The following is a 14,814-nucleotide window of genomic DNA, read 5'->3' as shown; positions in this document are numbered from 1 at the left end:
AGTCCTCCTCACACCAAGGGTTTTCTTGGTTTGGCTTTTCTGGGGGAGGGTTGTGGGTTTTAGGGGTTTTCTTTAGGTGGGGGGAGAAGGAGGTTGGTTTTTTATCTGTGCTGTTGCCTTTTTTTTTTTTTTAAACAGGTCCTGTACTCCTACACACAGACTTCAGGAGCTGCTTTGGTTATAAACTCCAACCCCACAGGTGGTAACACAGGTGACAGACATTTGTGCTGAAACACATGGAAAGGAAGAATTGAGATCTCAAAAGCACTGAAGGTCTGCTGTGAGAGGAGCATTGCCACAGGGAATACAAATATCCATACATTTGCTAGAGGCAGGAACCATCTGACTCCACACCACGGCACAGGCACCTGAGGCATCCTGCAAAGGGCAGGTCTGGGAGCCAAAACATCCAACATCGCATCCACAAGTTCTTGTGCAAGTGATCAGTGAAGAATGACACATTTGGCATGTTATTCCAGCTGTATTCGTTTTGCCAAATGTAACGGTCCTGTTTAACAATCAGATTTTGTGGCTGTTATTACCTAGAGGTACTTTTTCCACCTGTGCTGTTGTAAACCAATCTCACAGTTTTTAAAAACAACCATGACCAAATGATCATTTTAAGCTCAGAACTGGCATCATTCTCAAACCCTTCTTAAATGCAGGCACAAATTGTCACTGAAAACCAGCAGAAAGCAGATTGTTTCATACCCTTCCCATACCTTAATGCATTCTCTTCTGCTTTTAAGTCAACATTAGAACAAATGTTCAGGACACAAGTGCCATATCCCTGTATCCCTGCAGGGCACTGTCATATTCCTGCCTGTATTCCAGTAGCTCCTTTATTAGGAATAAGAATGTTTCCAAAGTTTAGGCCTATGGAGACACCTCTTTAACCTATGAAGTGATCCAGCCAGGCTGAGTTCAAGGGAATTGGGCTCTGTCATCATTCAGCCAATGGCAAAAGTGACCAGTGATCCACATTAATTAGGAGTTCTTGATTTTTTATGCTCTACAGGTAGAAAAGGAAATGGAAAAGGGAATGAAACTTGGGATAGAATACAGATATGGACATGGCACTAACTTGGGCAAAATTCTGCTGGCTTATTCATCATTCATTCCTCAGCTTCTGACAAGAATCATAGAATGGTTCTGGTTGGAAGAGACCTTAAAGTTCATCCAGTTCCACCCCCTGCCATGGGCAGGGACACCTTCCATTAGCCCAGGTTGCTCCAAGCCCCATCCAACCTGGCCTTGGACACTCCCAGGGATGGGGCAGCCACAGCTTCCCTGGACAACCTGTGACAGGGCCTCCCCACCCTCACAGGGAAGCATTTCTTCCTAATATCTATTCTAAATCTCTGCTCTGTTAGTTTAAAATTGTTCCCCCTTGTCCTGTCACCCTCTGCCCATGTGAGAAGTCTCTCCCCCCAGGGACAGACACTGTGCAGGTGAGGGACAATGTGTGCAAGGTTAAAGGCCAACCAGCCTTCTGCTCTCCAACTGCAGAGATGTCACCGTGAGCAGCACAAACACTCCTGTCCCCTTTAAATCCACACACGCCAGTAACTCCCAGACAAGCTGACCTGGTTGAAGGGTTTCCCCTCAGCACCAACCCCTGTGGGATGAGGTCGGTTCTGCAGGGCAAGGGGCTGACAGGATCTCAACAGGACAGCCCTGTTTTGCACGAGTTCAGCCACTCCTGAACGAGAACACGCTGCAGAATCATGTTTACTCCCCCCAACACACCCAAGCCCTCTCAAACCCATCTATTTTTAGCAGTGACACTGATGGCTGCCCCACAAGGACCTCAGAGCCAGTTATGACCAGAGCCCAAGCCTTACATTTTATTCAGACCAGCCTCAAAAGCTGTTTTGCCAGCCCGATAAACCACCGTGGGTGCTGCTGACACGGCTCTGCTCCCTGACACAGCACAAGCTCTCGGTGCTCGAGGCAATATTGCTGCAATTTAGATGCACAAGTGTCACCTGCATGTGACTGCCAAGCAAGAGACCCCCACTGAATACCTGAGCAAGTGTCAGCGGGATCGCTGCCCCTCCATCACCAGGAGAACCACCCATCCTGGGAGCAACCAATGGATTGTGCTGCTGAGCCACGACCCTCCTCTGACAGCATCCAAAACAGGCCCAAACATTCCCTAATCCCCGCTCCGGCAGCGCTGCGGCTGCAGGGAGAGCCTCTGCAGCTCCCTCCAGACCCGGCATGCAGACAGCACCACCGAAATCCGAACTGCACCACGGGGAGAAGGGGAAAAAAAAAACCAAACAAACCAAAAATCACAAGCCCCCGCAGCTCCAGCGTTTCAGTCCGTGCCCCCCTCGGACCCCCTGGCAGTGCCCTCATGCACCGCGCGAGCGACGCTGCTGAGATTTATCACAAGGCTCTGAGGAACATGCAACAGCAATGGAATGATTTTTCATAAACATTGCAGAAGTCACAAACAACAGCAAAAATCATCACTGTTTCGGGGAGGCCGGAGTGATGTAGCCTACCTGCAGGGGCTGAATGGATCATCCATGACTATGACAGGCGCCTGCGGGGTTCGGATGTATTCCTGAACCCCCTAGTTAAGAGCTAAAACTCTGCCTTTTCCACTCTACCAACTCAAAATGGAGGCAACATGCAGGCTGAGAGACCTCGGCGAGCTTTCACTGAGCTTGTGCTGTGACCTAAGCCCGCACGCAGAACGCAGAAACTTCGCCCTCGGACTGGCGGCACTGAGCATGTGCTGTGACCCTCCCTCAGCACGCCCGGGCTCTCGGCGCAATCAATCCCAACGCGCTGTTTCCGTAAATAAAGCTCGGAGCGCTCGGCAGAGACACACACACACACACATAGAGACACACAGACACACAGATACAGACACACACACACACGCCAAGCTTGTGTGCAGGGAAGTGGGGCCTTGGCTGGGGGATCCCTCACGGCCAACGCCGGAGATCCCGCCCCGGCCCCCGCGGCGGCTTCTCCCGCGCTCCCCGGGGCGAAACGGAACGCGCTCCTGGAAGCCTCTTTTTTTTATTTTTTTTCTTTCGCTAGGTCGTCATCAGCTTTTCGAAATCACGTCCCTAAAAAGGCTCGGATGCAAAAGGAGAAGCGTCGCGTTTTCTGTGGAGTTTATGTGTTGGAAAACGGAGCGGCTGATTCACCAGATACCCGTGTTCTACCTGCAGCGTGTGAGGGCATTGAGGGGTGTCAGTTCAGCTAAATGAACTTATTTTACCTGCAAAGTATGAGAAAAATCTAAGGAATATAATTTCATTTACGAGCTAAATGAATGTATTTTACCTGCAATGTATGAGAGCATTTAAGGGATATTATTTCACTTGTGAACACAACATGTTCTACCTGCAGTGTGTGAGGGCGTTTAAGGGATGTCAGTTCATTTACAAGCTAAATGAACTTATTTTACCTGCAACATATGAGAAAATGTATGAGAGCATTTAAGGAACATCAGTTCATTTATGAGCACGTGTGAACACAATATATTTTACCTGCAAGTATGAGAAAATCTAAGGAATATCATTTCATTTACGAGCTAAATGAACATATTTTACCTGCAATGTATGAGACCATTTAAGGGATATTATTTCATTTATGAACACGTGTGAACACAACATGTTTTACCTGCAGTGTGTGAGGGCGTTTAAGGGATGTCAGGTCATTTACAAGCTAAATGAACTTATTTTACCTGCAAAGTATGAGAAAAGCTAAGGAATATAATTTCATTTACGAGCTAAATGAACATATTTTACCTGCAATTTATGAGAGCATTTAAGGGATATTAGTTCATATATGAGCATGTGTGAACACAGGTTCTATGTGCAATGTATGAGAAAATTTAAGGGATATTATTTCACTTATGAGCACGTGTGAACACGACTTGTTCTACCTGCAACGTATGAGAAAATTTAAGGGATATCAGTTCATTTACAAGCTATATGAACTTATTTTACCTGCAGCGTATGAGAATATTTAAGGGATATTATTTCATTTACAGCCACGTGTGAACACAACATGTTTTACCTACAGTGTATGAGAGCATTTAAGGAATATTAGTTCATTTATTGTGAACACAAAATGTTCTACCTGCAATGTATGGGAGCGTTTAAGGGATATTTTTAGGTCATTTACACAGGTGAACACATTGTGAACCCAAGAGGAGCCAGGCTTGACTCAACTGTTTGACCTTCCGGGCTCACCCTTCAATTTTGGCCTTCCTGTTTATATTAATGTGATTTTCAAACAGATTCTTTGGTGCCCATTTACATGAAGGTAACATCCCTTCCCCTGGAGCACACAATGATTTAATTAGGATTCTCGCCTCTGTTTTTAGGCCCCTGAGATGCCTGAGATGCCACGAGGCTAAAGAAGGGCAAAAAGTTTCTCAGATTTTGAATTTTGACAGACAAACACATTAAACAGAACAGATCAGGCCACAAAACAATCCCTAATTTTCTCTCTTACAACAATCCAGTGAGAAAAATTTGTTATAACACAGGTGGATACACAACTTTCTTGTTGTGTTGCCTCCCACCCCCTTCTTGAGAACCTTCACCAACAGTTTGGCTCCTTCAATGAATGTGCCATAATAATTTAAATGTTCAGTAAATGGAATGTTCCAGCTACTGTGGCTCTGCTGAAATTATCCAGTGCCATTTCCTAAGGTACAGGATAGAGGAGCCTGGCTCATGCTTGTAAAAAAAATTCAAAACAAACACAACCAACCACAGTAAAAGTTCCTATGGTTGGTTTGGTTTTCTTTTTTTAAATACTAAGCTAAACTAGGTTATGGATGTAAAACTTCCAGAAACACGATAAAGTTTTATAAACTCTTTAAAAAAACAAATAAACTCACCATAACTCTATCAACTCACTTCTGTTGTAATGTTCCATTCAGAATGAGACCATTGACCAGAAAAAGACAACTACTCCAATTATGCTGCCCAGTCTGTACCAGCTGACTGATTTAAGTAATTACAATTGTAAGGCCAAATGTAGCCAGTGTTCACTTAAAGCTGAAATGTATTTCTGATTTTTTTGCTGCTGTTGTTCCAATTAAGGCTTTTGACCCCTCAAATTCACGTGAACTTGAGAACAAACTCTCAGCTTTTATGCTCCCCTCGGTTCAGGGATAAATTGAGATATGGACACATGGGAATAACGTCACTCCAAGTGACATTAAATCTCATATCAGCCAGATAGAAAAACCCAAGGAAGTTACTCATCCATTTCTCTAAATATAGTTTTGGGAAGGGTTTTTTTTTCTGTTTGTTTAAAAGGAATCAACTGCAAGGTGCTTCAACACAACAATATCAACTGATACGAAGTGAGGGTAACCAGCACCTTCCATAATTCTTTCTGAGCACTATTAGACAAGTGACACAAAACAACCTTGCTGTAATTCAGTAGGACCTACAGAAACCATCTGTTCCACATCACATGGGCCCATCATGCACACAGCCCCCAGTTTCCCCCATCAGGAGGATTCATGGTTGTATTTAAAACTGTTAAACTTATTAAAAAAAAACACTGGACTTGCAACACGCTGTAGGAATTGTCTCATCTAAACAAAGCACAGCAGAAACTGTCAGTGCTGTACTAAAGATGAGCATAACAAGAACTCTGATTTGAGCCATAAGGATGGATACATTTAAACCCCATAATGATCATTTCTCCAGCGCTGCCCTAGGCACAGTTATGTGCTTACAATCAAAATATTCTGACTGCTAAACATTAAGCAGCCAAGATGACAGCAAACCCCAACTCTGCAGCCCTCCCCGGCCTCTGCTCCCATTTGGGTTGCACATATCAATGTATCATTCAACTACAAATTTTTTCTGAACAGGGGCAACATGAAGAGGGAGCTCTGAAAACCCTCCTGACACAGTTCCACAGCTTCCTGTAAGAATATACACTGTTGCCACCTGTTCCTAGACCTGAAACTGGGACAACACCCACTCTGCTTCCCACTGAAAGGAGGGGGGAAAAAATAAAGGAAAAAGAGGCTCTTAATTCCGACTTTAAACAGAAATCCCTGTCCAGAGAACGTAAAATGAAGAACAAGAAGGAACAAAGAACAAGAAGGAACAAAGTCCCCTTCGATGTCACTCTTGGGGACACTCCTCTCAGATACCTCAGCACTCATTTAACTCACCACATCACCCACTAAGAACACTCCAAAGGATTAAAAATGAAGGAAAAGTAAACATTGTGCAATAAAAACACAGACAAACACTTCCCAAAACATGTATTCCAAAATTCACCCAAGCCTCGAATGTTGGTATTATTTTGTTGTACAACACAAAACAGCGTTGGGGAGGAGGAATTTGGATTCATGGCCATGAAACCTGTTGGTAGAATAATACCTGGTTATTTCTAGTCCCAAGTAAAAACTCAGCAGCATTTCAATCTCTGTATATTTACAGATGTCAGTGTCAGACAAAACTTTATATTGTCTTTATTTACTCCCAGGATCAAAGAATTGAACATGCCAGCACGTCACACAGACCAGGAACATCTGGGACATCTGCATCCCCCAGTCCCAGCTCCAAGAGCTTTCTCCAAGTCCACACAGGACATCAGAGCACGAAAGGAAGGCCTGGAAGCAGTGGTGGGATTCCATGTTGGTGGAATTAGTCAGTTCAGAGCAGTCACTTCTCTGAAGAGACATGAAATTAATTATTTTCAAGTACTCCACGTAAAATGAGTTTCCTTTCTCAGCTGGCAGGATGAGCTCAGTGGATGCATCCCACACCCTGGAGAGCCAGGAACACATTGCAGCTCTCCTGACTGCCTTGATTAACACTATTCAAGGTGTTAACACTCAGTCTCTGGCTTTAAGATTAGCTGAGGGTTTTATTCCACAATCAGACTTTTTTTAGTGATGTGAGAATTACTGAAACTGGAGGTAGTCTTTTGTTGAACTCTGGAGAAAAAAAACAACCCGGCCTGATGCTCACTGCAAAGAAAAGTTATCCCAAAATGCAGCTTTACCAGTTCCAGACAACAGCAGGATCACAGTTGAATTTCTCCAGCTAAACCTACAGTCAGCAAGTTTTCAAACAGCAAAAAAAGGACAAAACACACTTTGCTTGAGCTCTGTGTGCTCCAACAACAAAAAGGCCTCGTATTCCACATCCCTTGCGATGGGGATGTTTTTGGGATGTTTGTGAGTTGCTCTACAAACACATGGAAACACAGAAAACAGATTCCCACCAGGCTGAGTTGGATCTGAGAGACCTGGGAAAATTTTTGAGCATCTTCTGCTGAACACAAAACCACTCCAACAGAACTCCAGCTTTGCACACACAGCCCACAGCTCAGGGTTGTTGGGGCAGAGATGTTTCCTATCCCACATTCCAACCAGGCACTTGAGGGGCTCACACTCATCCAGAACTTTATCTACAACACGCTGTTACTTCGAGCTACCAAGAACATTTTCCACCCTCCCCGTGTGAAACCAAACACTACCTTAGAAAAGCAGGTCAACCTGAAGACAAAGTTGTTTTGTGTGTTGTTTGTGGTTTTTTTTAAAGACCAACAGCTCATCCTGAAATGTGTCTTACAATACTTTTCCTTCCAAAAGCAAAATAAATGTGGCGTTGGGAACTCAAAGCCACATGGATTGTAAAACAGTAGCAAACACACAGGTCAAAAACAATCAAGCGACCTTGACTTAACTCCTTTTTCTCAACCTCGCCCATCCCAAGACAAAACACAGACTCGAAGAGCTAGAGTGAAAAAATAAAAAAAAGAACTGGCTGCAACCAAATGAAGAAAAAGCTACTTTTCAGAGCTGGCCAGGCTGAGTAATTAGCTGATCACTAAGTGCTAAGCTTTGTCATTGTATTGATCTTTTCAGGCTCAGTCATTTTCTAATAGCTGGAAGAATTAGCAGCTACTTCTACATAGAAAGGGGGTTTAAAACTCCACTGACAGCTCACATAAACGGCATTTCAGAAGAGAAATCATCCATTAAACGCTAATACAAACACATCGCTTAGAATTCACACCCTCGACAAGACTCTCAAGCCAAGACTGAAGAACAGTGACAAACACAGGGGGCAAGGATGGTGCTGAATATCAGAGAGGTGGAAATGAAAACCTCCCAAATGCCCTGCCTCGGTGGGCTGCTCCAAACAAAACGCACAAACCATGTTACAAACATATTTTAACATGTTTTAAAATATTCCGTTCCCAGAGCTCAGCACCACACACCACCAAGAGACCTCCTGGAGACTCAACACTGAGGGTAAATTCACACTCCCCAGGCCCCTGTCTCAGGGTTAAGGACAGTTTAAGACACTTCAGAATAAGGTGCAGGCAGCCTCATAAATAGGCAATTACAGAATAATAATATGTCCACCCAGTGAATTCCTTCCTCACTGCGAGCAGTTCGTGGCTGGCTCTGCCCTGAAGCAGAAAGATTCGTATCTGCATTAGGAACAGCAAACCTACCATGTAATAATTCAAATATTTATTGTTTATATGCCTCTCTAATCCCCACTTCAAACAATACCTCTAGAAATCAAGGTCCACAGCTAATTATGCTCTGCACTGAAAGGAACAATGAACCTTTCAGTGGGCACAGGCCTTGCTCCACTTAATTCATCTTTTACTCCAGTAAAATGTGCCCCTGCACAACCAACTCCTCAAGGCTGGGGTTTGTAAATCGTTCTCTGGGTTTAGAAAATCCCATAAATGAAGAAAATAAAAGTTCTGGTTTGGACCCAAAAAACAATGAATGTACACTCCAGTCTCAGCTTTGCTTTCCAAACACAGCTGATAAATCCTGGCTGGACAAATCCCAGACAGACTGAAAGAGCTGTGAAATAAAAGAGCTGGACACATCTTCAAATATGGACTGACTCCCAAAGAGAAGTTCTTTCTGTACCTCTAATTTGTTCTCTAGGCCAGCAAAGCATCAAGTAGGAGTTGCTGCTGACCCTGGATGACAATTTACACACGAGAGCAGGAATTCCCACACTTAAAAACTTCCCAGTTGATTTCTTAAAAGCATCTAAATTTCAACCTTGCTTGCTAGGAGATGCAAATGTGCTTTAGAAAGTATTTTCAGGGGTGTACATTCAGCCAATGAGACAGCAAAGAACTCCTGCTGAAGTCTGCAACCTTTAAAAAAAATCCACATTTCTAGGAAGCTGTTTTGAAGCAGCACATTATTTACCCAGAGACGCACTTGGATATCAGGATTTACTGCAAAACTTTGTTTTCTACTCTTATTTTCTCCTATATAAACACACACTCCAGCAGAAAGAAGCAGCTTCTCCCTTGCATTCCCTTCAATCAGCATCACACTTGATTTTTAACCTTTCTCCCCTTGAGCAGTTGTCACAGAATCACAGAATTAAGGCTGCAAAAGACCTCCAAGATCATCAAGTCCAACCTCTGCCTGAACCCCAGATCAGGGCAGTGGTAAAGTTGCCTTTAAAAGCCACTTCACTTACCTTGTCTCTGGATTATAGCCCAGGATGTAGAAAAATGAATCCACTCTGGCTTTGAACTCTCGAGCAGCAAAAATGTCAGAGAAATGGGAGATGTTGCACTTCCCTCTGGAAGAAAGAGGGAAAATGGCATTAGAATTCTAGCTTGAATAACAGCTATTTTAATTAAGTGCCACTGCAATCTGTGTCTGAGCCACAGGCATCCTCCTTCTCATAAATGTCCAAAACCATCATAAATACCAGCCTGTTGTAACAAATAACCATGTGGATTCTTTCCCACGGTGGAAAGGGAAGGAAATCCAGTTCCAGTGTCTCAGATGGTGTTCTCCAAACAATCATTAATCCTCCTTCAGCCAGCACACAGTCCAAGGAGCCCAAATTTAATCAGACTAATGAACAATACCTAGAAATACAAGCCTGAAAATATCTAATTTTTGAAGTTTTTACAGTCTTATTACACTTCAATCTTCCAAAATTGTACTGATCACATTGTTGGAGTCGGCCTGGGAAGTCAGCTTTGTATTTAGAAAGCTAAATAAACCCACAGTTTAATAGAAGCTCCAAACAAAAAGCAAAGCTGTGCTGTTTTTAGCAAGTCTGCAATCCCGACAATACAAATTCCAAACAGACAGGAGTTTCTCCCTTCTCCTTTCATACCTAAGAGAGTAAAACACACAAAGACATATTAAAAAAATGAGGGGGGAAAAAAGAGACCTGAGGATTTATTAGCTTGTTCCACCCCAGATTGCTAATAATTCCTTTAATATAGCTGGCTGATGAAGTCATTATCCTTAAGAAGAGCATTCAGACTGACTCGAAGAAGTTGTTTCTCATTTCCTAGAGGGTTTGTTGGGCTCTTAATGTTCCACAGCTGCTCTGGCAGCAGCACATCCCACTTTGCTGCCTCGGAGTAAATCAGATCAGGAGCAGGCAGAGACAAATGGGCCAGAGAGCCAGAGCTGGGGCTTTTTATCTAAACCTGAGTCAAGGCAATAAACCAAAGCACAAGAGTTGGCTCTTTTGCAGACTGATAGCATCTCCCCTCCCTTGCATTTACTGAACAGTATTCACTGTTATAAATAAGCTGCTATGGGGCTTATTTAACACTGTTAAAGCTTTGCCAGTCCTGGTTCAAATGGAATGAGAAGTGCTCTTGCCACCAGGACGCTGAGATGAATCATTATTTTTGCCTGCAATAATCATTATTTTGCCCAGGCTGCTCAGCAGAGCTGGGAAAACACCTCACCCTTGAACGACTGCATCCCTGAACAACTGCATCCCTGAACGACTGCATCCCTGAACAACTGCATCCCTGAACAACTGCATCCCTGAACAACTGCATCCCTGAACAACTGCATCCCTGAACAACTACATCCCTGAACAACTGCATCCCTGAACAACTGCATCCCTGAACAACTGCATCCCTGAACAACTACATCCCTGAACAACTGCATCCCTGAACGACTCCATCCCTGAACGACTCCATCCCTGAACAACTACATCCCTGAACAACTGCATCCCTGAACAACTGCATCCCTGAATGACTGCACAGGGGAAGCTGAAATGCTGGACTTGCTTCCCTTCCTAATCTTTTCAGAGCAAAGCACTTCAAAAAGGCTTTCCCAGTCAACAGCCAGCTAAGAACTGCCTGGGAACGGGAGCTCTCCAACACTTCACCTGCTGCAGGTGAGGGAAACACCCCCAGGAGGATGGAGGATGAATAAAGCTGCTGCTGTTTGAAGCCAAAATCGATACTGGGATCCTGCAGAACTGCCCCTGGCATTGCCTAATTCCCAGGCCATGGAACATCAGCAAGGTGTGGAACACCCATCCCACACAAACACTCAACGCCAAACTCCTCCCTGACACTGATCTTCTCCCCGTGGCTGCTGTTGGTTTCCTGGTTCAGTCATTTAGAACGACAGAAAACGAGAAGGGGGATTTGTTTTGATAATTCACATTAAATTCACATTTTAAAAGCGTTCTGGGGAAAGAGATTGAGTTTCCTTTCAATAATTCAGCTGACAGTTAATAAGCATTTGCCAGCTAAGCTGCATTATCTGTTGTCAGTGGCAGCAGCACATCTTGTTCACAGCATTTCACACAAGGAGTGCTGCACTCACCACAAAGATTCACCATATAGGTAAAATTAAGCACATCGTTTTTATTACACACTTCCACAGGGAGCTACAACTCTCCTCCAGTAAATTTTTCCACTTGTTGGAGCAGAGGATTGGTAGTCACAATCACTGGTTTTATTTCCCAGTTTGTCATCAATTCATCCTGTGTCCATTTGTTTGCAGAGGGCAGAGGAATAATCTGGTATTATAATAAATTAGAATTTCATGTTAACCTTTCATGCATCACGACACACTCTGCCCACTCCACGTTCTCAGCGAGAACACCACGTGCAATTATCCTTATGTTCAACTTGTACACTGGGAGAAGGTTATTTTTCTAGTTTGTTTGTTTGCCATACATGTAAATTCCATTTTTAACTTTTCAATTTCTATCTTTTCTTTAAAAAGAAAAAAAAATTTAAAAAAACCCAGAAGGATGTAGAAGAGAAGGTGAAATACTCCCAGGGAAAATTCCAGACACACAGTTGAGTTTCTCTCTGTTTAAGCAGACAGATTTCCAGCTTGGTTCCATCAGGACAGCCAACCTCCTGCTAGCTGCTCTCTGGGAATGCTCATTTAATATTGCAAGTCCTGTAACTCTGCAAAGGCACTGTGGAATTCCACAAGCTTGTAGCACACCCCTGGAATGCTCTGAGTTTATAAAGGAAGTCTAATATTTCAGTCTAATACGTAAATCAAAGACTTCCCTCCCCCAACAGAACAGGAGCTACGTTTGTCTTGAAGTAAAGTGGCTTCAGCAAAGTGACTCTGAGCACAAAAATGTCTCCAGATGGCTCTGGTGAAACACCATCTGAGCATTATTAGCAGGGAGATTATTCAATTTGCATTTTGACAATATCCAGGCATGTTTGGCAGGCTGAAAAATCAGCTGAAAAATAACGCCTGGCTGTTTTTCTCCGAAAACATTTGGCAGTGGTGGCGTGTCCCCCTCGGCTCGGACAGCTCAGGCAAACACTCGGGGAGTGTTTGAGCAGCAGCCCCCGGGGAAGGGCAGGGAGCAGGAACAGCACAGGGGCCGTTCCCTCTGGGTGTGCAGGCAGCGTTTAATGGAGCTCTGAGCTGTGACAATGACAAGGGCCCGGGAGAAAAAGCCTTTAACACAATTTAATCAGGGCAACACCCCAGCAGTCCGTGCTGCAGGAGATGCCACCGTTACCAGGGCAATCAAACACGGAGCAGGGAAGGGCAGCGCTGCTGCAGAACCAGCAATGACCTCAGCTGGCAAACAATATCTTCTGAGCAACATCGATTAACCGAGATTAAAACTGTACAATTACAGCTCGTTTCTGAATGAGAGCAGATAACGCCAGTTAATTACTGCGGGAGAGGAGGAGAAAGCTGAGCTGGGTGTTAATGACCCCACACAAACCCAGAAAAGCCCCTCTCGAGTCACTGAGGGTTTTCTCACCCCCCTCAGCCCCGCAGTGTCTCACCTGAGGGCAGCAGCGTGGTAAGTGTCCACGTAATCCGAAATGAAGAGCTCTCTGTTCTTGATAACGGGGTCTGTGATAACCAGCTCTCGTCCAGAGTCTGCCAGAAAGCACAAACACAACCCCCCAGCTCGTTAGCTGCAGCCACTAGTCCAGTTTGCAGGTGTTTTTTACAGGTCAAAGTGTGAGGATGGTCCTTAGATAACACACTCAGGTTAATTAAGGTGACAAACACTCTGTTTATGTGGCCTGTAAAGGATGGGATATGACAATTAATGTGAATGACATATCCATTCTTACACATCAATTCTCCCTTGCCACACCTAAAAACCTTCTGCAGGGAAAGAGCTTTTAGGGGCACTGGATGACACATTTATCCACTGACCACTGGAAACTGTCACTCACTCCTAGGGGGAAGGAATTAAGGTGGAAGGACATAAGGAAATTAAATTGTTACTGACTTTTCCAGGATAAGGTTTGGGCTGTTTTCCATATTTAATGTCAAATCTTCAACTAAATCTTGACAGCACTAACTGCTTAGTCCTCTGGCTTTTGAGGTAAATATTGATATTCATGTTCCAACACCAAAAATTCTGAGGGTTAACAAAAAACTGGAGCACAACACAACTTTTTCCATGACTTCTTCATAACCCCTTTGAGGAAGAGGAAAACACTCGCCCAGGAGTGCATAAGAAAGCAGCTATGCTCCCATATCAAAACTGCTCCCTGTCTGACACTGGGCCTGTAATCTCATCCTCAGAAGTTTCAAATAAATTAGTAAGAGAAACGTCGGATTTGTGGAGCTTTTGCTAAAAGCACACACAGAATGTCCTTTAAAAGGAGAACTCGTGCTCAACTTTGTGCTGTCAGGCACCAGAAAAGTTGCTGTGTTCCATATTTCAATCATCAACTTTTATCATCACGGTTCACCTTGGAGTATCTTCAGAATTTTGAGCAGTTGCCTCAAGGAACTTTCCTGCTAAGAACAGAAGCAAATGTTATGTCTTCCCTGGAGGCAGGAGATAAATGGCACTGGGATATGTACACTGAAGTTTCTTCTGCTTCTGTTAAACCCAAGATCACACTTGTTTTTGCAAAGAGAGGAGGGGAAACGGAGCTGTGAGTGTTTCAGTTCCAACCCTTCCTGCAATATTAATCACCGGGGAATATTCCCGTGGGTGAGGGGCAGGAATGTAAAACACACAGTTCACAAAAATCAGGAGAGAGTCACAATTCCTTCGGATAAGTTGGTCCTCACTTAGTTATTAGCACAGAAGGCCTACAAAGGATTCAGTGTTGGTTTTGGTTTTTGTTGTTTAAGGGTCTGTTTAATACATCACAGAAATGCATCTGATCACAACTGTGGGCACGGGAGTTAAACACCATCAGCTGATAGATTGTTTTTATCCCGTCCTTGCTTCACACCCTTATGCAAAAGTGTTCTTGCTTTGTTAAAACTTCAAACTGAGAGCAAGGCAAAGCAGGCCTGGCTCTGGAAAGCCTGACTCACCATTCTCGTTGTGCCTGTCCTGGACCAAGTGCTGGTAGACGGAGTCTGGGACCTCCGACTGGCGATAGTACCACTTGACGTTCATGAGGAGATGGTCCCGTTTGCTCTGAAAAACAAGGTCTAAAGGCATTACTAAAAAGGGAAATCACACCACACCTGACACAACCTTCTAAGTTTTCCACACTGAAACCTGAGATAAAACCCAAAAAGGAGGAAAAACCCCAAAAAGGAGGAAAAACCCCAAAAAG

General features: G+C 44.0%; 1 protein-coding gene across 2 annotated transcripts; it reads right to left on the bottom strand.

The window, feature by feature from the left end:
- Positions 1-6,520: 6,520 nt before the first annotated feature.
- Positions 6,521-14,710, bottom strand: LOC113981473 (arginine-glutamic acid dipeptide repeats protein-like). 2 transcript variants are annotated; one of them, XM_027708869.1, is made up of 4 exons: positions 14,567-14,710; positions 13,060-13,156; positions 9,489-9,593; positions 6,521-6,682 (listed from the first exon to the last, which is right to left on the bottom strand). In XM_027708869.1, the coding sequence occupies exons 1-4, from the start codon at positions 14,694-14,696 to the stop codon at positions 6,661-6,663; spliced, it is 354 nt and encodes a 117-aa protein (XP_027564670.1). In that variant the 5' UTR covers positions 14,697-14,710; the 3' UTR covers positions 6,521-6,660. The 2 variants fall into 2 exon arrangements, with proteins under 2 accessions (XP_027564670.1, XP_027564669.1); XM_027708868.1 differs by lacking the exon at positions 6,521-6,682 and adding an exon at positions 6,703-6,949.
- Positions 14,711-14,814: the final 104 nt, after the last annotated feature.

Source organism: Neopelma chrysocephalum, unplaced genomic scaffold, assembly GCF_003984885.1.
Source record: "Neopelma chrysocephalum unplaced genomic scaffold, ASM398488v2 Primary Assembly neopelma1_96574, whole genome shotgun sequence".
Taxonomy (NCBI): Eukaryota; Metazoa; Chordata; class Aves; order Passeriformes; family Pipridae; genus Neopelma; species Neopelma chrysocephalum.
Note: the sequence above shows the minus strand (reverse complement) of the source record. Positions and strands in the feature narration are given on the sequence as shown.

What these genes read in the sequence shown, in the direction of transcription:
- LOC113981473 (XM_027708868.1), bottom strand. Translation starts at nt 14,696, where the DNA reads ATGCCTTTAGACCTTGTTTTTCAGAGCAAACGGGACCATCTCCTCATG. An exon ending in GGACAGGCACAACGAGAATG is followed by an intron (nt 13,157 to 14,566) that starts GTGAGTCAGGCT and finishes GCTTTCTGGCAG; the next exon opens with ACTCTGGACGAGAGCTGGTT. An exon ending in GGCTATAATCCAGAGACAAG is followed by an intron (nt 6,950 to 9,488) that starts GTAAGTGAAGTG and finishes TTTTTTCTCCAG; the next exon opens with AGTTCAACAAAAGACTACCT.